This window comes from Falco peregrinus, chromosome 5 (assembly GCF_023634155.1).
Source record: "Falco peregrinus isolate bFalPer1 chromosome 5, bFalPer1.pri, whole genome shotgun sequence".
Taxonomy (NCBI): domain Eukaryota; kingdom Metazoa; phylum Chordata; class Aves; order Falconiformes; family Falconidae; genus Falco; species Falco peregrinus.
The window spans coordinates 44,790,590-44,815,034 of NC_073725.1; the positions used below are offsets into that span (position 1 = coordinate 44,790,590).

The 24,445-nt window shown below is 38.9% G+C and overlaps 1 protein-coding gene and 1 long non-coding RNA gene across 2 annotated transcripts in view; one reads left to right on the plus strand and one right to left on the minus strand.

Moving 5' to 3' along the window:
* The first annotated feature begins 334 nt into the window (after positions 1 to 334).
* Positions 335 to 4,628, plus strand: LOC114011191 (uncharacterized). Its single transcript, XR_003553029.2, has 3 exons — positions 335 to 1,414; positions 3,164 to 3,214; positions 3,326 to 4,628. It is a non-coding gene; the product is annotated as an uncharacterized LOC114011191 (long non-coding RNA).
* Positions 4,629 to 8,317: 3,689 nt separating this feature from the next.
* The window catches only part of PIP4K2A (phosphatidylinositol-5-phosphate 4-kinase type 2 alpha), a 115,175-nt gene continuing 99,047 nt past the window's right edge, over positions 8,318 to 24,445 (minus strand). Inside the window, exons 7-10 of the mRNA XM_055803627.1 lie at positions 17,608 to 17,721; positions 13,513 to 13,756; positions 12,409 to 12,512; positions 8,318 to 10,628 (exon numbers count right to left, since the gene is read on the minus strand). Of these exons, the coding sequence (XP_055659602.1) occupies positions 10,548 to 10,628; positions 12,409 to 12,512; positions 13,513 to 13,756; positions 17,608 to 17,721 (543 nt within the window). The 3' untranslated portion in view covers positions 8,318 to 10,547. The remainder of the gene's footprint in view (positions 10,629 to 12,408; positions 12,513 to 13,512; positions 13,757 to 17,607; positions 17,722 to 24,445) is intronic.

Genomic DNA, 24,445 nt, shown 5'->3' on the forward strand with positions numbered 1-24,445 from the left:
CTGAGGAGGTCTAATGCAGACAGTATGAGCTTGCTTTCTCTTCCCTTGGTTAGGATAGAGAGTGATCCTGTTGCATAGAGAAGCTGTACGGTACTCATTACGCTGTAGGAAAGCTGGCACATACTGTGTGTGTGTGCTGGAGCTTGATTTGTTCTGCTCTCATCTGGTCTGTGGGAATTTGACAGATGAAGAGATGCTTGAGCTGGCTGTTAAGTACTGCGGGAGCATTAGACAAATGGGACTGAAGATACTGTTCAGGAGAAAGGCTGTCCAAACATCTGTCTTGCTAACTAATTATACTTAATATAGTTATACTTGGTAAACCTTCTGGTGAGCAGCCCTGACTGCTTTTAGAGCCGCAGTTATGCTGTAGAGCTTTTAGCACAGGTACAGTCATAATTCTTATGCGGGTACAAAGCAGAATGTACTTCAGTAACCATCATAAATAAATATTGGAATATGGGCTAACAACGTAAGTACTTTTACCATGATATAGCCAGATCCATGCTAAGAAAGACAGGAAATATGAGTTTATGCTGGCACTGTTAAAACAGGAACACCTTTTAGTTTCACAGGGACTAATCTGTGAGTCACTGGTGATGAAAAGGTTATGCTTGAAGAACCTGGTTCAATAACTATTGTATTTAGATGGAGCCCTTCCTGAGCTTTGGATCAACTTTTCATTTCTAACTTAGTTATTTGTAAGTTAGAAGATATTTCAAATGCCTCTGGATTTCTTTTGATGTGTTGAATGTGTTCCAAAGTGAATAATGGTTTGAAGGAACGGCTTGTGCTTGACAGAGTGGACTTTAGAAAGACAACTTACTTTTTACCACTGTAAATCTTTGCTATAGGAAAGTCATAGTTAAAGCCAAACCTGATTGTGACTGTAAGGATGGGGAATGCAAGGGAAGTAGGTAAGACCTTTTCTACTACAGTGATTAAAAAACAGAGCAGTGCAGGCTGGGCTGTGAGTTAGTTTGGAAAGGTAACATTTCAACTTGTGGAATAAGCAAGAAGGGGCTAAAGCTTACTTACTGTGAGCTGCTTGCTTAAACGCATCAAGCTACAGGGGAGGTCTGTTTAAAATCACTTTGCTTAGCAAAATAGCAACGATTAGGGTTAGAAACAGTTTGCCTGTTAACATCTAATTTCCTGGCTGTGACTTCATGGCAATAGCTGTATCGTATGAAAGACCTAAACCCAAACATCGGTCAAAAAATCTAGAAAATAGCCAGAAGTATGTTGGTATGTGATCCCTGGCTGGTTTCTTTGAACTATCTGAACTTTCCCAACTTCCCTTTTCAGGATCAGCTGTGAAATGTAGCCCTCTGGATATGCCTGGCTGTGAAATTACCTTTTCTAAGAGCTGGCAAGTCCTGTAACTGTGCAGACTCTTCTGTAGTTGACCCAGGTAATGAGAGAATGCATGTTTCGAAACATCGTAACAGGTTAAGTACAGTGGCTTTCCTTCCCACCACTCCTTCCTCCCAGAGGTCTCGGATGCTGCATGTGGGGTTTTGTTTGAGAGCACAGCCCCAGTCTTTATTTGGGTTATAGCTGCTTTCCCTGGTGCCCACAAGGCTCGGGAGTGCAATTCTCTCTGAGCAGGGTTTCAGCAGGGTTTCTGTTTCGCTCACAGCTTGTGCACTGTGCAACAACTCATTTGCTCCCTGACTTGAGTTACCATGATCCTATTATGTCCCAGCTGCATTCTTTACATTGGCTGCCTATAAAGCATGGATTAATTTAAACTGGTAGTTTTGATTTTTAAAGCGCTTAATAGCATAAGGCTTGGCTATGTTTGAAGATCGTCTTCAGCCTTCACCTTCTGGGCATCTGTGGTTGGCTACGGTTCACTGCACAATCTTTCCCACCCTTTTGCTCAAAATTGGGATGTATACTCATCTTTACTAGCATGCAACCTGCTTTGTTTTTCACCTTTTTGAAAAAGCTTCTTTTTATTTTTAGTGTGTAATGCAATTTGATTATTAACAACAGTTCTTTTTTTTCTTCTTTTTTTGAAATCATGTTTGACAGGAATTCAACAAATGCTGTTTTAGTAATTCTGCTAATAAACGTACAGTTGCTCAGTGGTAATGCAGGGCACTGTGCTTTTGGAGGGTGTCTGGATAATGAGCCCTGCTCACCAGCACAGGAGTGTACAGGACAGCAGCTCTTCTCTGGAGGCTCATAAGTACAGAAAGACATTTTGTGAGAGCATTTCATGTTTAAAACATTTGTTTTCTAATCTTCCAGAATGGCAACATGTTCAAAGCGTGAGCCTGTAACTGCAATATATACATATCAGACTGGGTGACTTCTAGGACACCAGCTGTGCTCTGCTTTTTCACTGCAGCAGTGGTTGCATCTAATGGATTGGTGAGACAGCCGATGCACCTTCTCTGAGGTCACTTAGAGCTGCTTAATAACCTGAAGGCTGGACTGGGGGTCCCAACCTAACACAGAGTTCTTGAGAAGGAAGAGGCCACTTCATAGTGGACCTTAAGAGAATGAGAGTCTTTTCACATCTGCCTTATCGGAAAAGCTTATTTCCTTATGGGTTAACCCTCCCTCCCCCTTGCCCAAATGTACCTGTGCAAACAATTACCTGTTTTAGGCCAGACAACTTAGTACAACTTTGGGTCACAGAAACGGCTTATTTTGATGATGAAAATATCCTGTGTGGCCATCTTAGAGTCTTTTCTGTATTAGCATACTACTATATGATGTGAGCCTAGCAATTTAATTATGTTTTGCATGGGTATCTCCTTGAAGCTTTTATTGCATTGCTTTTAAAGACTTTTTTTTTTTAATGAGGTGCTATTATTCTGCTCTCTATGCTTCATCCTCTGCTTTGGTGTAGTTCTAATCTTACACCATAGCACCTTGCACATTATTTCAGGTGAGAAGGGGACTATTATAAAATGCTTTTATGGTGCTGTCAACCTTATATTTTATGCCTTTCCTTCTGCATCATAATCTTTACGGTCTGAGATTTTTCTCTGCTCCTTAAGAGAGATCCATAAGGGATTGTCCTTCCTGACCCTAGAGCAGCTGCAGTTAATGCCAAACCCAGGAACATGCAGCAGACACACCTTGCTCAGGGATTTTGTAGAGTATGTTCTTAATAGCTTCCCTGTATTTTGTTTCTCATTCTCAGCTTTATTCCTCCGCTGGCCTCAGTAGTCTCCTCCTTGCTGCTTCAGAAAAGGTAAAGTGTTTTGGTTTCTGCCCTCCCCTTACCCTAAACCCTTGCTACTGCTATCTGTGGTGTGAAGTTTCTTTTTCTCCCTAGAAGTAAATGAATCACTTCTCTTATCAGATTAGTCCTGCTTGATGAAGTCCCCTACCAAGGAAACCAAGTGTTCAGCTGGTCCTCCTGGCAAGGTAAGAACTTGGAGCACAGTGGTGGGATGCTGCTCAGCGGTGTATATGTCTCAGATGCCATTGTTTGTGGAGGGCTTGTGCAGGCAGGCAGCTGTGTAACAGCATTGGAGCAGTTTTCTTGCCTGCCCCACATTTGTCCCTAGTTGCCAGGTTTCAGGTGAAGCAGGCAGTGCCTGTGTCCATCCCCACTCAGTCTTCCCTTGTGTCTTTTCTTTTCCCTGTCTTTATAAATTAAGTACCTGGAGGACTAATCTGGGTGGGTTTATCTACTCTGTCCTGCAATTTGGTGGCAAACAAGACAGTTACATGTCTACCTGTCAATGAAAGGGGCAGGAACAGTGGGGTACAAATGCCAACAATAAGCCATGTGCACATTTCCTAAAGTGTGGTTGTTGGGGGTCTGTCTGATGAGGAGACTGGTGTGAGAGATCAGGAGGCTACATAATGGATGAGGCGATGTTTAGAAAACATTTAAATAACGGAGCGGGTGTGTGGGGAGACCATCTATTTTCTTTCACTTCCTAATGCTCTGGGAGCAGCGCTTGCCAGCAGCCCCTGAAGCCTTCTCAGCCCTGTAACACACTTTGGTTGCCTCAGAGCAGAACAGTAAGAAGGTAAGCAGGGAGCTGCATTTCAGCTTTGTCAGGCTAGTGGCTGATGTGGGAAGCACCATAAGGAGCGATACAGAATTCTTTAAGGACATTACTTAAATCCAAGATGCCATTTCAAACTCCCCAATTCCTGAAGTAACGCTAGGTTGTACAGAAAGCATGTTTTTCTCCCTCCAGACTGGAACCTCCAAAAGTACCACTGTACAGCTGGGTCCAGTTTCAAGGTTACAAATGTATACTCAACAGACCCACTGCCATCCCACTTTCCTGCACCCTGGGGTGAAAGAGCAGCCCAGTGCAGAGACGATGCAGCTTGCAGCATGCAAAACGCAACTTGGAAAACTTCTGCTTTAGAACGCTCTACAATGTAATCAGATCAAACACTATCATTTTTCCTTCCATACAGAGCTTTGCTATGACTGAAGCAGAAGAACAGTATTAACTGCTAGCATGCTCATTATCATGCTTAACTAAAAGCAGATTCTTTCCATTGCACCCTATAGATAGTCGTAATTGCACAGTACAATTTGATATTTTAACAGTCTCCCACCCCAACTGCACAGTCTTTGGTACAGCTGGTGTACACGTAAACTTCTATCTAAGACTGGCTATTGAACTAAGTGGAAATACTTAAGAGTAAAGCCCTTCAAGGCCAAAAATACCTGGGCAGAAAAGATTCTTGTGCATCACTTAAATCCAAGCTGCTGGAATAAGCAGGCGCATCTCGGCAATGCTGGAATGACCCTGTTACCCTGGGGTGGTGGAAGGCAAACTACAATTGCTGTCAGCCCAGTAACTGCAGCTAGCCCTTGTATCTGCCTTGGTATGCCAAATACGTTGTAGGCATTACAGTGACTGGGGTTCTTCTAACAAAATATTTTTATGCATCCATTTAAAAATACATAAAATGGAAAAGAAAGTAGAATGCTCTGGCCTTGGGCTTCCTACGCGGAGACAAGGTGAAATAGCAGAAATGGAGCAACATAATGAGTTAAATCACCTTCCAGGCTTGTATGCAAGTGCCAAACCTCTTCAAAACAAGGTTCTCACAAATGCCATTTATTCCAATAAGATACACATCAGTAAATAAAAATGAGTCACTATATGAATCAGATTGAGTGGGAACAAAGTAGGAGCTCTTTATAAACTCACTCTAAGCATATTGGGCGATAACTAAAATGCCTACAAATATTCAGAACACTAGGCAAGAATGAATTTATGCCAGCTCGCAAAGAAGTGGTTTTTTGTGTCTTCATACTTACGACCAAATCATTATTTTGTCATATCGCTGATGGAGAGGAGACTAGAGGCCGTAAAAAGGAACATAATTAGGAAAGTTAAGATCATGATATTGTTTACTTTGGGAAAAGAGAAAAGCATTTACTATTTTATTGCAGTTACAGCAACAACTACAGCTAAACAGTAGCCACATACTCATTTTGAAACTGCATTCTGTTCAAACAGCAATGATTACAATTTTTTTATTAGATGGTAAATGGATGGCTAGGAAGTTCTCAGAATAGAAATCTAAGTGCATTTATAAAACGTGACTAACAATCAAGAAACACCTTTTTAACAGCTGTTTTTTTAAAAATTAGGCATTACAAAAAATGGAAAAGGTCGTTCTGTCTGGCTGAAACCATTTTGATTATTTTGTTAAATAAGGAAAGGGAATATTCAATTTAGTACGTGCAAAAGCTAATATTTACATTGTTCAGTACACAGAGGCAGGATCACATTAAGAGAAACTGAAAAAGAAAGAGAATAAATTGTTCTCAGGTCCACTGTAGATAGAATAAATATTAACAGGCTTAAATTGTAGTAATGTAGAGTCAGGTAAAGCATTAGAAAAAATCTAATGATACAGCTAGCGGGGCATGGGACAGGATAGCACAGGGAAGTCATGGAACTACCCTTCCTGGAAAAGATAAACCCAATTTTTGCCAGTGTTTATCTACAGTTGAACTGCTCTGGAACAGACTGTAACTGTATCTTCAAGTCCTTTCCAGCCCGGTTTTCTAACAGTTTTAATAGGGCTATTGTTAGTGATTTTAATCTCACACAAATTGCCTTTGCCACTTGAAGATGCTGCTCTTAAGCACTTCCTCAATTCCTTGTTCATGCACATTCCCTTGTTGTAGCATGAAAGTAGATCTCTGGTCAGCCTCAAGCAGGAGTAAACCAGCATCATTGTCCAGATTAGATTAAAGACAGCACACTGCTCTGTCTATGCAGGCTCTGCTCTTTGCTACTGCATTGCATTATAAAGGACGTACCAATTTCCAGAAACAATACCTGCCATAGAGAAATCAGGACAGAAAGGAAGAGACGAAACAAGAGTTCTCCTGGAAGTTAACTGCTCTCTATTTTTATTTTTTTCCCCATTAAACATGTAAGAGTTTGAAAGAATCCAAGTGGACAGCACATATAGAACAGACACTGGATAAAGGTGGGGTATGAGACCACCAGAATGCAGTGATTGCACTCAATGCAGGGACTTACTAACCAGTATTACATCAGAAAAAAAGAAGCAAGCACAAGGGAGGGAGCTGGAAATTCAGATTATACATTTAGGTTATGCAGTTGACATAGAAAAACATTGTTTCCAAGAATTTTTAATTGAAACATTTATTTTGCTGCAGTCTTTGCATTAATAAGCCGGTTGGATATCCTACCTTGAATATCATCACTGCCTTTAGGTTTTCTTCAGGTGAGAGGGAGAGAACACGTATCAGGAAAGATACTCTTTTCCTATGCATAGTCATATACGCACTTTCACTAAAGACAAGGTCCTTCAGCTGCTCGCTGAACTCAGCAATGCAAATCAAACACAGCATGCCCTGTAGCAAACTCCACAAAGGGAAATGGCAATCACCCTTATCGATGCAGAAGAGGCAGGAGGGAAACATCACCAGCTAGATGGCTTGGGGATGGCCCCGTGCTGAGACTGGGATGAGCAGGATGTCCACAGGTAGCAGCAGGGCTTTGCACATCTTAACTACGTAGCTGTATGAAGACGACTCAGTGTCAGCTAGAGAACAGTGCTGTAGGGGGGGCTGCAGGAGTAATCCCACTAAACCACCGCTTCAGAGGACGGGGGTGGCTTAAAACTTAAATGTTGTGTACCTACCGAGAAGTTACATCTGCGCATGTCCAGAAAGGAGTCTTAGCAAAAAAGAGAGGAAAGCCTAACTAACACATCAGCTGTTGAATAGTTTGTTGGAGCAGAAGAACTGGAGTATGTTTTTAGATCTGGCGCATTGTGCTGTTTTTCTAGAATAGAAGCTCTCATTTTCTGTTGTGAGGGAGGTGGCACTGAGAAATGACCTAACAACCGCCCATGCACATCTGTAGTATAAAAGCAGTGCACGAATTTGGCAGCCTGTTCAGAAGGCGTGGTAGATGGTTTGAGTGGCATGCACAGAGAACCAGCCAGGGAGCTTGCTGTCCACTGTAGCTAGGATCCATGTAACTTGAGCAGCATTCATTGAGCACCATGTTCTTACTAGGCCTTAAGAGCTGGAGCAGCTGTGTGAAGTGCAGGCCTAGATTAACACTGGAGACATCATTAGGTAACGAATTAAGAGGCTGAATATCTCTCCCCTCCCTATCACTTCACTTACTTTTAACAGAATAGCTCCTCAACCATCTTCCCTGTTGCAGATGTCTATGCTGTCATTAATTCTGTCACATGTATTTTACAGGTAAAAATGTTGCTGAAAATATTGTCTTGCTATATCTGTGCAATAAACTGAAAAGAACTGAAAAGTGACAAATGTATTAAGAGAATTAAAAGTTAATCTGAATAAAGACAAAAAGACACTTCTCTGCCATTTGCCCATGATGTGTGGCACAGGCTGTGTTATGCACTCAAAGCCCTGAAATTCTAGAACAGAAAGCCCTCCCTCCTCCCCATGAATTATTTGGGCTTATTCCCAAGTACTTTTAAAATAACTGGTTTAGCGTAAGATTTTACACACGTTAGCAAGGTTCTGCCAGTCATTCTATCAGTTAACTATTGTGGATGATCCTTCTGTTTTTGTAGTAACATTAGGATTTAGTCCATAGAATCATCAATTACAAACCTCAGTATTTGCTCTCAGAGCACAGCCTAAGCCCAAACCCCCAAAGGCTAAATGTTTCAAGCCACATAAAGTAAGCATGGTAGAAGCAGAGTAAAATCTAATCAGAAGTTTTAAGCTTCTTAGTTTTTCCTTTGCGACACAGGCTACACATTACATTCATTTTAACATCCAAAATTCATCTGTAAGCGATCAAAACCACAGTGGAAACACAAGAACAAAGGATTTACCTAGTGAGTCATCAAAGTGCTTTATTTTATAAAGCCTTGCTCATGTTTGGAGTGTAATCTAAGCACTAACATAGACATTAATGAGTCTTCCTTGCCCTGTCCAAATAAACAGTTTATCAACAAGAATGAGCGACAAAACTGCTACACAGACAAAAAGAATTCTTTGCTGTAAATGTCTAAAATTGTCTAAAAATGTACACTCATTGGCTGCAATTAAATATGTACTCCAAGTATGTGTACCTTGTTTTTACTTCAGGGCCTCCCCATGGCTTTATAGTTCAAGAAGCCACAGCATACTTCAGAAAATTAAACTTGGGTGAGAATGTAGGCAACTGGGGTATATAGGGAGAGGACAAAAAAACCCCAAACAAACCAAGCCACAGTACCAACTTATTTAAATACATACAATACAAAAGTATACACATACATTACAGTGCTGCGGACATCACTAAGTCAAATGTAACAAAAAAACCTGTAGGAAAGGCTGGGGAAAGGAGAAAAAAATTAGTACACAGCAACAGGGATAGTATTGCCTTTGGCCGCTGAAGAGAGTGTAACGGGTTGCTATTGTATAGGCTCCTCTGAAGTAAACCACTACATCCATTATGCACAGTTGCAGGCTTAACAGCACTGACATTAGTTATGGAGAAGGCATGCTGGCACTCCCGATTCGAGTGATAAATGATGATGGGGAGGGTTTGACTTCTCTCACGTTGCCTACAAAATCTAACAATTTCAATAAAGAAATTTTAAAGGCACAGCTTTAGCACAGTGTATAAGTAGATAAACTTTTAAGCGTATGTTAATTTGTCTCTTTCAAGCATGGAGTCTTTCAGGGAAAAATACAAGAAGAGAAGAAATACAATGTTGTTTAAAAATTTTAAACAAGTTAAACATGATCAGCACAGTTTTAGGCAATGTACTATACAATCAAACTTGAGTAAATGGTAGGACAGGTCATTTTGATGCTAAAAGACGACCTTGGGAAAAACCCCTCTGAAATACCCTTTCTCATTTTATTGTAAAAGTGTCTATCACGGAGGTGAGTGAGACATTCACTTTAGTACACTACTGCACATTACACCTTGGAAGATGACAAACATTACTTCATTTGTACTGCAAAATAACTTTACATGTAAACTCAAAAGTCATATATTGTACACGGCTCTGAAATTCAGAAAGATCCCTGTTTTCCTAATAATGTAAACAGTAAAATTCAGGGTTCATTTTTTGAGGGATAATCTATAATAAAATACTGCTGTTTCAACAGTACGACATAAGCATTTAAACTTCAAATTCCCAGTAAATTACAAGGGAATGGAATTTCTATCAGTGTGCACATCTTTCAGGATGGGTGAAAGATGGAGCTACTATTGCCCAAAACTATGTACCTTCTTCAGATAAGCTTTTTTTCCACTTGTAACATTATTAGTTCCTATATTGCAAGAATATAAAACAAAGGAAAACTCAGGTAACAAAGTGAAATAAGCAAAGCCTTCCCTTAACATAAGTTTCCTGTAGCAAAAAATGTACACATAGCGTGAATTATAGCTCTTTGCGAGATAAGAGATGCCAGCTCTCAGATGTCTGAGAGGCTGAACTTCCTGATGCAATGTGCTGAAAAGAAGACAAAAACAGGAGAGGGAGGAAAAAAAGGAAAAAACCGAACTGTTAGGAACCAAACAGGAAAAGCTTCCGGCACCAAGGGCTGTTGCAGCTGCTTTTTTAAGGAGTGCCAGTGTGCAGGGTTTAAGTGTAACATTCGCAGTAAGGTTTTCATTATCATCATCATCATGAAGAATACTGTCATGTATCTTTTTAGTTCAAAAAATAAACTGATCCACAGTTTACAATTTGATATCAATATTGTAGATTTAACATGCATTTACTCTTCCCCACCCCCAGCCCACATCTCTTTGCTCACTTATTCCATTTCAGCTGGTAGCATCAGAGTATTACTGTCACAGTGCACTCTGAGTAAGCTGTTCTATTTATTTAATTTTATTTTTTTTTGCACACACAAAAGAGTCAGAAATAGCTAGAACTACGCTGGGAATATCAGGCAGCTGTTAAAGCGAGTACTCCGCCCCACTTCAGTCATCTTTGCCAGCAGATGTAAACAAAGGGGTTGCTTTCCGCAAGATGAGTGCTTCTCTGAGTTCCTTTTTTTCCCTACACTTGTAGCCACTGCTGCTGTCCCCAGGTCTCATGTCTGTCCTATGTAACATGATAGGTTACGTCAAGATGTTGGTAATAAAGTCCAAGAAGCGCTTTGAATACTGTTCAGGATTAACAGTTGAAATTTCTGCACCAGCCTATACAGAGAATTGAGAGGGGAGAGGAAAGAAGGAAGAAGCAGTATTTTATTTGATGCTTTGGCACTGAGCGTGTTACTTACTCAATGAGTTTCATGGTGCAGTGTCAGAACCAGACACTAGAACGCAAATTGTAATGACCCTCAAACAGAATCCTACTCATGGCTTTTTAGGCTTCACACCAGTACAGTGATACTCAGTACTCGCCACCGTAACTGCAGGGACACACATCTTCCATTCCTGAAATGTATTCTCTCTTATTTTCCATACTACTTTTTACTTCCATTGTACTTCAGTCTCCTATATTATTTCTACTGCATACTTAACCATGCTACTCACTGATTCAACAGATTCTCGTCTGTTGAGCAGCAGTACTTTCAAACAGAGAAGACCGAAGTATCATACTCATATCTGGCACGTCAACGCTTGTTTAATTTACATTGCTATCTGAATGCTAGATAACCTTGTTTGAAATATATGGTAACAATTAGTAACATTTTTTCAACATATATGCATTTAAATCTGGACTCACTGAATACAGCTGTACAATAGCTATTTCAATGAACCCACAATTGCATTCATATTTTTACTCGAGGTTTTCAGAGCCTTAGCCACACACATTTTTATTTATATTTTTCCTGTTTACAAAAGGGGAAAATTGCATACGTGTAATTAATGAACAAACTTCAGTGTCAGGTGGCTAAGAACAGAGACAGCGAATAATGTTCTGTAGTACGTTCTAATCACAGTCAGCTTTAATAATCATAGTTGTTATCCTCAACATATTTCTATCCTTTATTTAAGTCAGAAGTGTGAGTTTTTAAAGCCTGCTACATTCGAAGTTCATTAACAGTTGCCAGGTAATGGCTGCATTTGGCCTGCATCTACTTTCAGCTGCTCTGGGAGCAGAGAGTGATGAGAGCGTTGTTTCAGAGACAAAAAAATACCTTCTACAGGCCTGTGCAGGGTTTATTGTTGAGCATTCCGCATCACCCTACTGTAAACTAAAAAGCCCTGAGCCTTTGCTTAAACCACCCCACAATTCCCTGAGCCTTTAGAGAAGGGATTTTAGTCTCATGAATGATTATGCTCCTTTTAAAAAGTTTATGAAGTTTGATTCTTAAATCACCATAGGAGTGATAATGGTAGATAGAAATCATAATTCTGGAAGACTGGGCTGCTTCACCATGGTTCTTTGGTGTTTGCTGCTAAGCAGCAATTTCAGTTGAAATAAAGAAATTCATGGCAGTCAAACAGAAGCCTTCACTGAATGGTCTCTGATATTTAATATGTACATTTTATGCTTAATTTTGCAAATTGTACTTTTTTTTAAGAAGTTTTGTAAAGTGAGACACATTATATGGTGAAGAACAAACTTTCAATAGGCTGTACTGAATAATGAAACCATCACTAGGGCCCTGCATCTGAAATCAGATTCACAAGAGCTTTCACAGGTGCTGTTGAACAGCTTTGTTTGCAAGAATAAGGCGCGTCTCACAAATTTAGGACAAAGTCCTAAAAAAGGCATCTCACTAGAGTTCTTTATGGCTAAGAAAGCTATGCATACGGCTGAAAAGGGAGTTCTGCTCTCAGTACGTGATGTGTAGCAGTTGCTCTGTACTTTTGTATTACATATTAAACTAGAAAAAACCTGAAAAAATTCTGATCTATTTCCCCTTTCCCTAGATTTCCTGAACATTGCTGTATCAGTGCACTAAACAACAAAAAATGCAGAAGTATAAATGGAATCAGAGGAAAAAAACCCAACCCAGATACTTACCCCATGCTTTACCGTTTTTGCAGCATGGGCAGCTTTCTTTTTTGCGTCATAATGAGTAAGAATGTCAATAATGGCCATAAAGTATACTTCCTTCCTAGGTGCATCTGCAAGTGGCAAACACATGGCAGTAAGGAAGCCTTTTGAGACATTTTAATCATGAGTCTTCCTTCTTACAAAGGACACTCTATAAGGCTCAGTCAGCAGCTAAGACACGTTAATGTCAGTCAGAATCACAGATCTGTAAAGACCACAGGGTCAAGCTGTCCTTAACTGAGAGTTTAACTGTGCTCATATATAATGCAAACCCCCCTAAATGAACATAAAACAAAACACCAGCAGGCAGAAATAGAAATAATTGCTCACTGAAAGGAATGTGGATTTCATCTTCCTTTGCGGAAAAATTATGAAGTTTTATATGAAAGGTAATGCTTCTGTGTCAACAAACAAGATCAGTTTTTCTTTATGAATAAAAACATGCATTTATTCATGTAAACTCTTATTAAATAAAAAAACAACCTTCCTGTCTTCAACAGCTACAGGTAACAAGTTATACTTAGTTTTATACACTGACTTCAAACCCAGTTTCAGGTTTCTTACACATTTCTTATGTTAACTTTCTTAGATGGAACACAGAAATCGGGTATGTGTGCACAAATTTTCAAAAAGAAACCCGAACCATGAAATATAACTTGGAATGCTGCTTTCCTCATTCTTTCTAGACTCTTCTTAACAGTGTTATCTTATCTGCCAGGAAAAGAGCAATTACAGATACAGTATTTCCTGAAAGGGATGAAAAAAATCCATGAATTAACTGAGAACTGTTGTATCTGAATAGCTAAGCCAGGATATGATTTGATTGTGTAGTAGGTGAATTATTTGACTGCATCCCCACATGTCACAATATTTAAGAAATATATTCATAACGGTGCTGAGCATTATAAGTATCTTCTGCTTTCTGCTGCACCAAAGAGCAACTAATTTCCTCTTCTGCAGACTGAATTTATATTTTGCTGTTTACCTTTGCCTTTACGTGGATGCAAAGACTTTAGGAATCTTGTGTAATAATCAAAACATCTTAACATAGATATATTTATTACCACTTACTTTCATGGGATTTTATTCCATAAACATCAATAGCTGGATCAAATTCCCCTGGAGCCAAAGGCAGTGAGCTGTTCAGCGTGTTTCCTGGACTGTCTGGAGGGGTTCCAATGGGGTGGGTCCCGTCACTTTCACCTTCCTCTTCTCCATCATTCTCTTCACACTCTACTTCTTCCTGTTCAGCTCTTTCAACATCATGAATTCCAACCAGCAAGCTGTAGTCCATGAGTTTTAACTGAGCAAGGAACTAGAAAGTGATAATAAGCAATTTATCAATGTGACTGAAAAATGTAAGCTCCACTTAGAAACAAGAGAAGTTCCACAAAGGTGTCATCAGTTGAGAAAAACAGGCGCTTCGAAGAGAGAGCAACAGGGAAGATTAAGTGATAAAGCTAGCAGAGATACACTTGAATTTATTCAGATGTAGTAACAGCACACAGGTCCCTTGCAACTTGTATTATAAAAAAGCTGTAGCCCACTCTCCCAAAATCCTCAGGGAAAAATTTCCTCCAGGAAAACTAATTTTTCCTGTAGTAAAGACCAGTGCCTAGGCAAAACGATGACTGTCACTACCATCTTGTGTTTCAATTATGGCTATCCTGTCACTGCTCAGCGTCCAGACCAGCCTCTGTGCTGTCAGGCGTATGGTGTGCTATAATCTGGTGCTAAACCTGCCCCCTCACTCCCTTTTAAACCTTAATAAAGAATCGTGAAAAAGTATTAACATATTATTGCAGCGGAAAGTAGTGAAGTTTTACACCATGACAACACGAAATGATGCTATATTCTCTTCACAGTGACAGGCTCACAACTTAAATCACACAAGTAAAACGTGAATGTGAATGAAAGGGTAGTTTTGGATAAAGACTGAGGATGTCAGTTTTTAGAAAACTGAAAGATGAATACACTTTACGTATAGATAAAGTTAATTTAGTTGAGAGGAACAGGGTAAGGCAGGAAGCTAACAGGAGGGTGAAGGAAAGTACAAAAGTGGGAACGGGGATAAACAGTTCAGGGGGGTGAGGGGTAGGCAGGGCAGAGCTGTGCTGCAGCCTAAAAGCAATACTGTGATTTTGAACTTGTGGAGCCCTTGTTTATGGTATGCAGAGAAAGAGGCTGAAAATAGGTATTGTTTCATTTTTTAGAAATTCTAAATGGTTATAAAAAGGAAGTTAGAGCAGACCAGAGAAGAAGGGGTTTAGGCCAGACTTTGGAATGGTGATAGCGATGAAAGAGATGAGTATAAAATACTAAGAAATGAGAAATCATTTGTCAAAATCCTGATTCTAAGACGACAGGAATCAGAGATAATAAGATGATTGTAAACTCAACTGCTAGAAGAAATATTGTGAGATTGAGAAGAGGTTTTAAGAAAGAAGAAACTAGTTTCTAATAATACAGTAAAGCAAGACTCTTCACAAGACTAGAAGAGATCTAAGTTTGAAGAGATGATATACACTGACATATGAGAAAAGCAGATGAGACTGGCTAAAGGCGATGAAGTGGAAGGACTCCAGCCATGTCATCAGATACTTGATAAATACTGACAGACAGGAGAAAAATCTACCAATAATCATACAATAAAGCACAAAAGAGAACAGGCTCTTGGGAAAGAAAGTGAACTGCGAATTAGAAGAGAATGGCTCGGGGGGAAAAAAAGTGTGCTGCTGCTGACAGCAAAAAGGCTTTGGGAGATCAACACAAGGAAAACACCATGTGATTTACAATGGAAAAAATATCCTTATGTGCTTTTTCTCAGGACATTTTCAGTGGAATGAGGAGACAGGAAAACAGACAAGAGGACATCAAAACAGCAGTCATAGACACTTGTCTGAACATAGGAAGGGGACGTAAGACTTGATTATGAGAGAAATACAGAAACACAATTTACATAATGACAAACAAGATTGGTTATAAAGCCATATAGTTTAGAATACTACTCCATAATATGTTTTAACTATAAATCCTGTGTGATAAGGTAATCATATGCTGTGTTGCACATTGCTTTTCATTGTAGTGAAATGTTAGCATTCACACATTGGCTAGAAAGTATATACTACCAGTTATCTAATGAGGGCAAAAGAACCAATAAAAGAAAAACAAGGTTAAAGAACAGCTTGTCATTACTAAAATCAGGTGCCAGGTCATTAGTGGTTTACATGAGTATTTAATAATGCTCTGTATAAATTTCTAAACAATAAAATTAGCTTCTCAAGACATGATACGGAATCTGCCATTATGTTTGCAATCCAGTAAATTATGTACAAGATGGCAGACAATCCACTTTCTGGGATAATGAAGTGTCTTCCACACGTCTTGCACATATTTAAGATATCGTTTGCAACCTACTTACTGTAAAAGCATTGGTCAGCAACAACAGTACATATTAAAAGAGCACAAAACTTAAACCCAAATAAACTTATCTCTAGAGCTTTGACATCAGTAGAGCACTTTTCCAGCACAGTATTTAAAATATAAAATAATCACATACTGATATTTCACAAAATACTTGTTTTCATCATCATCACCATACATTTCTCATAATTACTGAGATGGGAAATTAGATTTCCTCAAAAGCAAATTACTGGGTAAATTCTAAAGTTAACAGTATTTTGTTTTGTGCAACTACTGAGATATAGATCTGAAGAACCAGACAAATCAATTCACAGAGCCATTTTGATATAAATAGCTGAAAGTCTGACTAAGTCACAGATACGTTTTGCTACCGGGTCTCTTTCAACAGGGAAAACAGCTTTGAGTATAAGGGCTGCAAAATGGTTTAGTGATGATATTTTAGTGACAATATTTTCAATTATGGAAGCTGAAGTCAAACTGTGAACTAATTAGCCCAATATTTATTTTCTCCTATTTGCTGTACTAAATCAGTTAGAATACAATATTAAATTCACATATTAACATGTCCTGGTTTCAGCTGGGGTAGTTAATTTTCTTCTTAGTAGGTGCAGTGCTGTGTTTTGGGGATTTGGTGTGAGAACAACCCTGATAGCACACTGATGTTTTTAGTTGTTGCTGGGTGATGTTTATACTGAATCAAGGACTTTTCAGTTCCTTGGGCCCTGCCAGTGAGAGGGCTGGAGGGGCACGGGAAACTGGGAGGGGACACAGCCAGGGCAGCTGACCTGAACTGGCCAAAGGGATGTTCCATACCATATGACATCATGCTGAGTGTATAAAATGGGGACAGTTGGCCAGGGCCTGGTAATCACTGCTCAGGTACTGGCTGGGCATCAGTCAGTGGGTGGTGAGCAACTGTATTGTGCATCACTTGTTCTTCTTCTCCCTTCCTGTTGGATTTTATTCCTCTCCTCCCTCCTTTTCATTACAATTATTATTATTATTGTTTATTCTTTTCCTCCATTTTATTTTGATTATATTTGTTTTTATCTCAACCCTTGAGTTTTGCATTCCTTCCTGATTCTCCTCCCCATCCCTTGGGGGTTAGGGAGAGCGAGCGAACGGCTGCATGGTATTTAAGTTACTGGCTGGGGTTAAACCACAACACACCACTTTTCTACTAGGTATTGGCTATATTCAGCCAATTACAAATTTACACGGAAGACTACATTAAGATAATGAGTCTGACTGCTGTACACAAATTACTGAAGTACTCTACTGTTGCAATTCTGAGGTAATTTCAAACTGGGTTACTAATATGAAACAACTAGAACACGCATGGCTGTGAGTGGGGATGCTACATCCTCTGTTATGGACTACATCCCATGTACGGCCTCAGCTCTGGTGTACCTCCACCTGTAAAATACAACTAACAATACTCACCTCTCTCTTGGGGGCATTTGGAAGTACTAGGCTTGTAAAGCATCTAAGTAGTACCATCATTTTAACGTCACATAATCAAGGCAGGGACAATGTATGGCAACCAGCTATGGCAGGCAAGCCATTTACCACATCAGCAAAAGCAGTGATCAATTCCTGAAAGTTTAAATTGTGTTTCATTTAAAATAGTGCTTACAGCCTTATAAACAAGTTTTCATTAATGAATTACAGGTACAATTTCCTGGGATATCTGTAATTAGCCACACATTTTAATCGCATATAACTGAACAGGCACATTCTTACCTCAACATCCTTTTTGAGTTTCTCAAGGAACATCTTTTTGTTATTCTCATCAATATGAATCTTTTGGCCATCATTAATAAAATCATTGTCTTTGAACGTCGGCAGCTCTTTGGCCTAAAATAAACCAAAACTCCTGTAAGGGTGGGATCGCAAAGAGGAGTGCAGTGAAGATGCTGGCCCAGCGCGGCCCCCCTGCTGGCAGTAGCACCTCTGGAGCTCCCCTGCACTCAGGAGGGCACTGCTGAGCCGCCTCTCCAGGGGAAGCAGAGGCACCTCCACGGCACGCAGCATTCCGTAACTGCACCCACGGAGCCCTTTCCTTAGTTTATTCCTCCTGTAGATGGCCTAGAAGGTATAAGTTTAATGGGTGTGCAGCAAATGTAGCTAAGACAAAATCTCCGACTCAATACTTGATTTGCATCAAGCTTCTTCCAAGATGTCGTTTGTCAAGGTAACTGGCAATAAGCGAAGTTAAACCACAATCTATACCTCCTAACAAAGTGCTTGCATCATATCTTATAGATGGTCAGACTGGACTGCGTTTTACATAGCTACTGTGCACGTTCATAAGTGTCTAATATCAAATAATTATTTGAAAGCATCAAGTGAACATGAATTATGAAATGTTGCTTAGAAGTGACAAATGCCAGAGAAGACCACTGCCTTTTAAATATGTAATTAAATGTTGAAACATTAGTTGATCATCTTCAACTCTCCCATGAAGTCATTTGCAGCAGCATTTAGGATAGCCAGATGGAGGAACCACTGGATTCAGTACTAAGACCCCTCAAACGGTGTGTTTTTGAAGGGCAGTGAATGGAAGTTTACTTAATAAAACCCAGCAAGCCGACAAACAAAAGAGCAGTTCCTTCAGGGTATTTGGTCAACCAAACTCAAAATAACAGTAGCTTCTGCAATCAGAACCTTTAAAAAATTGGCCTATTAAAAGTAATCAACAGCCTTGCTCCCTGTCCCCCACCTTTAATCACTAAGAACAGGTTTTCTTTACAGAGAAAAAGTTGCAGAGCAACTGATGCTGGAACCCTCAATGATCATGAAATAATGGGTACTTCAAATAAAATAATTTCCCCTTAATCTAAAAGTCCTTCTGCTAGAAATATAAGGCAGCCACCATCAGTCCACTGGAATACCTTCCATAAGTTTAACTGGTCCAATATTGCTTGTAACCTTACTGGAGACAGTATTTTTCAAAAAGCTTATTATCTTCCTACGACACAGTAAGGAAAAGAATCTCAGAGGTTATTTTCTCTGCTCCAAAACGTACATATTGGAAAACACAGCATTAAAAAATGTGAGCATCATAGCAGACCCTGAAACACCCTTACAGATCTCACAATGGCCAGAAATTATTTTTGCTGTTGGGCTGTACACCTAAGTGGCTGAAATACTCAGTTCCCCAACTGTCCAGATTTATTTTTTGCACCTGCGATTTATGAATTGCTTAAGATCCCACAATACTGCTTTTGTTTAGAAACATGACCCTTCTCTTCCAATAATTGCTCAAAACCACTTAAGCAATTAGTAACATTTTTATAGTTACGAATCCATGTTAAATCCATTGCAACCTGACGCCTGTGGACTCTGGAAAAAAATGAGGTCCCAGTCTGGCTGCTCTGTATTATTACTGTGTTGCATCTAGAACATTCCAGTATATTAAAATACCCTCTAATATAAAGATCTTCAATTTTAATTTAAAAATAAAAGGAAAAATTCCCAGGCAGCCGAGATGGAGCTATAACCATTCATCCATCCCAGACTCCTTCCATGGAGGAGTCACCCTGCAGTGCTCCGCTGCTTTACTTAAAGATGATGTTAGACACTCCTTGAAGCTCACAATGAATTGTTTACTACAATACAACAGTGCAGCGTGCATTGATTTTCTTTCTGGCCTACTCAGTAAGTGGTTTAGGATGAAAATGAGTAGGGGAAACATCAGATAAGCATGCCAGACTAACAGCTGTAGAGATTATCATACACAATCAAGTAAACTGCCCCATGGACAAGGGCTAGTTCTGCAGAGGCAGGACTGTGGATCCAGGGATGTTGCCAACACCGGAGGATGGAATCCAGCGTGTAGGATGCTTAAGAATGGAGAGGAGATTTGGATGAATTAATTTATGATGAAGCAACAATTACAAGAATGCAGAAAGTTAAGCTCCCTTCATTTCTAGCCCAAAGCCCCTAAAAAAAAAAAAAAAGAAAAAGAAAAAAGAAAAAAATCCTCAGATTGTCTTTCCACCTAGTATCCCCAAGTTATTTATTAAACTAGACAGAGGTTAAAGTGAAACAAACCCATTAACACTGAAAAAAATCCCCTAAAGGTGGGGGGTGAGCAGAGAGGAAGGATGTGCTTGTGGTTAAGATGCTGAGATGGCAGGTTCATCTCTAAGCTCTGCCACAGACTTCCTGCACTGCACAGCACAGCACCAGCCAGTCAGACCCAGTGGGTGGCTGGAAGGAGAAAGCGTGCTTCTCCACTGAAAACAGTTCTGTCTTTAATAAAAAGAAACTTAAATTACAAGAAATATCTTTTTTGGAAGATGCTAGAGCTGATAAGCCAGTCGTGCAGGTGCCATACTCCGCTTTAACTTTGTCTTTAATCTTTTTTTAATAAAAGTGAGCTAGCAAAGCTGACACAGCCTGTCATTTCTTCCCCACCATCACAAGACCCCAAGGGTACTCCCAAGGACGTTCAGGGCAGCGAATCAGCTCTCAAAAAACAGACTTCACTGCCTTGTGTGCAGGCTCCCCCCCAGTCCTCGATAATCCCTCTGCAGATTTTTATCTGAGGTCATTTACCTTCACCCAAGTGCCTGCAACTGTGAAGACTTGGCAAGTGCATAACTGTGTAAATTAAAAGCCAGTACCGAGGTGTAAGAAGAAAAAGCAAGCACTAAAAGCAGTGGGTCCCATACAAGAAACCAAAGCTAAAAAGCTAAGTGCCAGTGGTTGCCCTCACCACATTATTTGCATGATTCCTCCCAGCCCGTTATCCTTCCTCATTCTAGGTGTTATTAGACAAACCTTTTTCGTGTGTGTGTGCTAGGCAGTATCATTCTCCTTGTTTATTTAAAGCTGAATAGCCCTAGGATACCGCTGCAGTCCCAAACATCACTAATGACAGCCAGCTAGTAGTGACTGTGGTAGTACTTCAACTGCAATTTAAGTCTTAAAATTGATTTGTGAATTTAGGAATTAAAACCTATGAAATATGTGGCTAGGAGGGGCTCTCCCAGTTATTTTAAATTAGTAATTTATGTGTTCATGTTGAGAAGTCCTAATATGTACCTTTTCTTCTTATGCACTGAAATAAGTAAATACAAAGAAAACCACATTGTGGCAGTTTAAAATACTGAGTGAAGAAACTGAGACTTTGCTTTAATGAAATAATTGATACAGTTAATTTTTAATGAACTCTCAAATATTTCCAATGAAGCAAAATCCTTGTTGGAAAAAGATTCTCCTAGAATGTAATTCATTGTAATGAATATATTACTATCATTAAAGAACTAAATATTTTAAGAGCTGCACAGGAGATGAACATCTGACTACTTCCACTAAATTAATAATAGATTTTCTTTCTGAACCATCTCCATTGTTTTTAATCCCCGACTTAAAAATGCAAGAAAGGCACAACAGATTTTACAAATATGAAGTATTTATTTATTAAAAAGCATGTTATTTGCACAGTTCAGGTTTGCATTCCAAAGTTTGCCACGGTCATAGAGAATTTTAATGGCAGGAAGGTTTCACTGCCGTTGAAAAGGCTAAAAAGATTTCTTTGACTAAGATGACAGATTAAAAAACTAAAATTAAGGTGAAACAGCCCACTGATGTTGTTTTGAGGAAAAAAAAAAAAAAAGGTCTTGAAAGGTAAGAACCAGGTGAAGTGTTATTTCTAGATGAGCATGGAAGTAGTTTTTAAAGATTTCTTAACACATCTCAATTCAGCATCCTATCCTAATGCAATTTTGTTTCTTCCCAAAGGGATTTTTGTGCATCAAGACCGAAAATAATGATCATGGCTAACACCAATGCCAACATTTTGGAAGAAGCTTGCTAAAACAGCTGTAGGGCAGTCAAGTGTCAGAATAAGCCTTGGACTGAAAAAGGAAGACGACTTAATTGTCTTGACAACCTGGCAGCATTTTCTCACCTAACACAGGCAAAGATTAGGTTGTAGGAGAAATGTTGCATAGCAGTCTTACTGTTTGTTTGGAACGAGCCAGGAGTCATGTTATTCACACAACTTATCAGAGCAGAATTGGGCTTACAGTTCAAAACTTTTGAAACTGGTATAAAACATCTGCCAGGAGTGAAGTTCCATATCCTGGGCTTCTTTTCACAGCAAATGGCCCATATACATGTTTTTTTTTTAAAAGAGAAATAAGCTAACTTTAGACTGACTGGGCTCACAAGCATATATTGAAGGCAGTATTTTAAAAAAAGGACATAGTGCTAAATACAGTTTTCAGCAAGCTGGCACAGGTGGTTTTGAACCAAATCAAAAGTCTTCCATCAAAGGAATGGAAGAGAAACTAGAGCTTTCCAAAGAAAGCTGAAGACTGCAGCTTCTTCCCTCCAGTAGTTATGGGACCTCCAAACTTCGGTTGTACAATTTGCCTTGTCGTAAGACCAGGTTTCTAACCAAACAAGGATCTGCAGCTCCACTTGGCATCACAGGACTGTAAATGGCAATGGAAACAGATGTGTAACCCCAAAAGGGGGTTTGAGAGGGAATGGTTTTCACCAGTGTAATGGATATTTTTGTAGGAAAAAAAAATTGTGCAGGATGTTGTAGATGGATTAGGAATTTGAGCATGTACCAAACCAGTAACTATACGTCTTTTCAATGCTCGGGGAAATGCATCCAGAATTATCCCTAGGGTTAATGTCTTCCTGCTGCAAAATGAACATGCAACATATAAAATGCAAGAGACTGTTCCCCTTTAATTTTTTTTAAATTCTTTTAACATATGGAAGACAGATTTTTAAATGAAAAGAACCCAAACAAAGGCAAACTAGTGATTTGTTTTAAAAAACAATAACGGGGTTGGTGTTGTGTGAAGGCTAAACACTGAAAAGAGGAATCTGAACTGTGAATGTCCATTCCTTGCAATGAATTGCAGTATCATGCTTTGAAAGTTATCTCTGTATATGCAACCTTGAGATTCATTTCACAGAGAAATCGAAGACATGCCTCAGATGTCTGTTGTGTGAGATAGGCATATGAAGCAGACTGAAATCACTAGAAGACGTAAGTAAAAAAAAATAAATCAGTAATTTTAAAATAGCAGGAAAAATAGCTAAGATTTTGGGATGATCTACCTTGAAGTTTTACCTATCGACATCAAAAGAAAAAAAAACTAATTAAGACTGAGTAATCTTGTTGCTATGCTTCTATACTAAAATACTTCTTCCTTTAGTTATACCTGCCCTCTCAGAAACCAGTTAATTACTATATGTTGTAATCATAAGGTAAGAAGTGAAGAAGTGATTTGTTACATCTAGCAGCATCTTTCAATCTAATTATCAGAGCTATGTATTTTGCGTACAATTTAACTAAGATGTTACGTAGCTGTCAACTACAGCAATTATTTTCCAAATAAGAACTTGAAAAAAAAATCCTTTGTTCAAATGTGTTTACTGTAATTTTTCTTCATTTATGCTTATTTATGAAACAACACATACAGAGGTGGCAAAGTAACCAGGTTTAAACTAATTAAAAAACATGCAATAATCTCTAAAATTGCTTAGTAAAGATGAAATATAGTGGGCTTCAGTTCAGTTTGCTTTCATTTTTCTTCCTCAGATTTCCTTCTGAGTTGCTCACTCACAAGTAATATGTTTAAGTTCTTTATAAGTACAAGTAGACTCAGCTGTAACTGCTAATTTGATGTTGTACCGCAAGTACAGCATAATTGCAAGCAGGCAGACCACCAGGGGAGTTCTGCATTATCCTGGTTTCACTTAAGAGGGCAAAATTGTCCAAGGAATGAATAGAAAATGCCCACTATTAAAATAAAAATAAATTAAAAAAACCCCGAACAACTAAAGCCTAAAAAACACCAAAACAGGAGCAGCTGTCAGAATTTACAACTGCTGAAACATACTCTTGTAAAATTCAAGAAAAATCTGTAAGTGCATGTTAGATACTTGTTGCCAAGAAAATGATGCCTTTGTTATTAAAAATATCACTTTAATGCAAATGAGAGGAATTGTGTGTTAAGGTGAAATCTAAGGGATGGAGCTTGTCTCCGCACTGGTTATTACAAAATATTGAAATGACAGTTTCAGAGCTTCTATCAATATGTTAGGATATCAAACAGCTGAAGACAGTCAAACAAGAGACAAACTGAAAAAAGGACAGAAAAGTAATGAAGTCACTCCATCCAGTTTTTCTTCCTAAAAACTGATGTAAAATATTTGAATACTAATACCTATTTTACACTACAAACCTGAAGTAGAAAAATACATTTTTTCCTGATTTCTTATTTTTTTAATCCATTACATCTTTCTGCATAATTGCCCCTTCTTTATTAACTGAGAAAATAATGAAAGAGTAGTTTGATAGGAAAAAGATTCAAGAACATAATTTTAGCCAAGTTTGCAATTGCAAGGTAATTAATCTAAAATTTTCAGTCTGCATTAGGATGTCACAGAAAGACTTGCTCTTCTGTTTTCTGGCTTATGCCGCTTTAAAAAAAGCTAACATATGCTCGATATTTTGAAAGCCATTTGATTACTTGAATATTGGCATTTGAAATTAAATATGAATTACTTAAAAGCCCATTTAAAAACTACAGCATTACCAGAC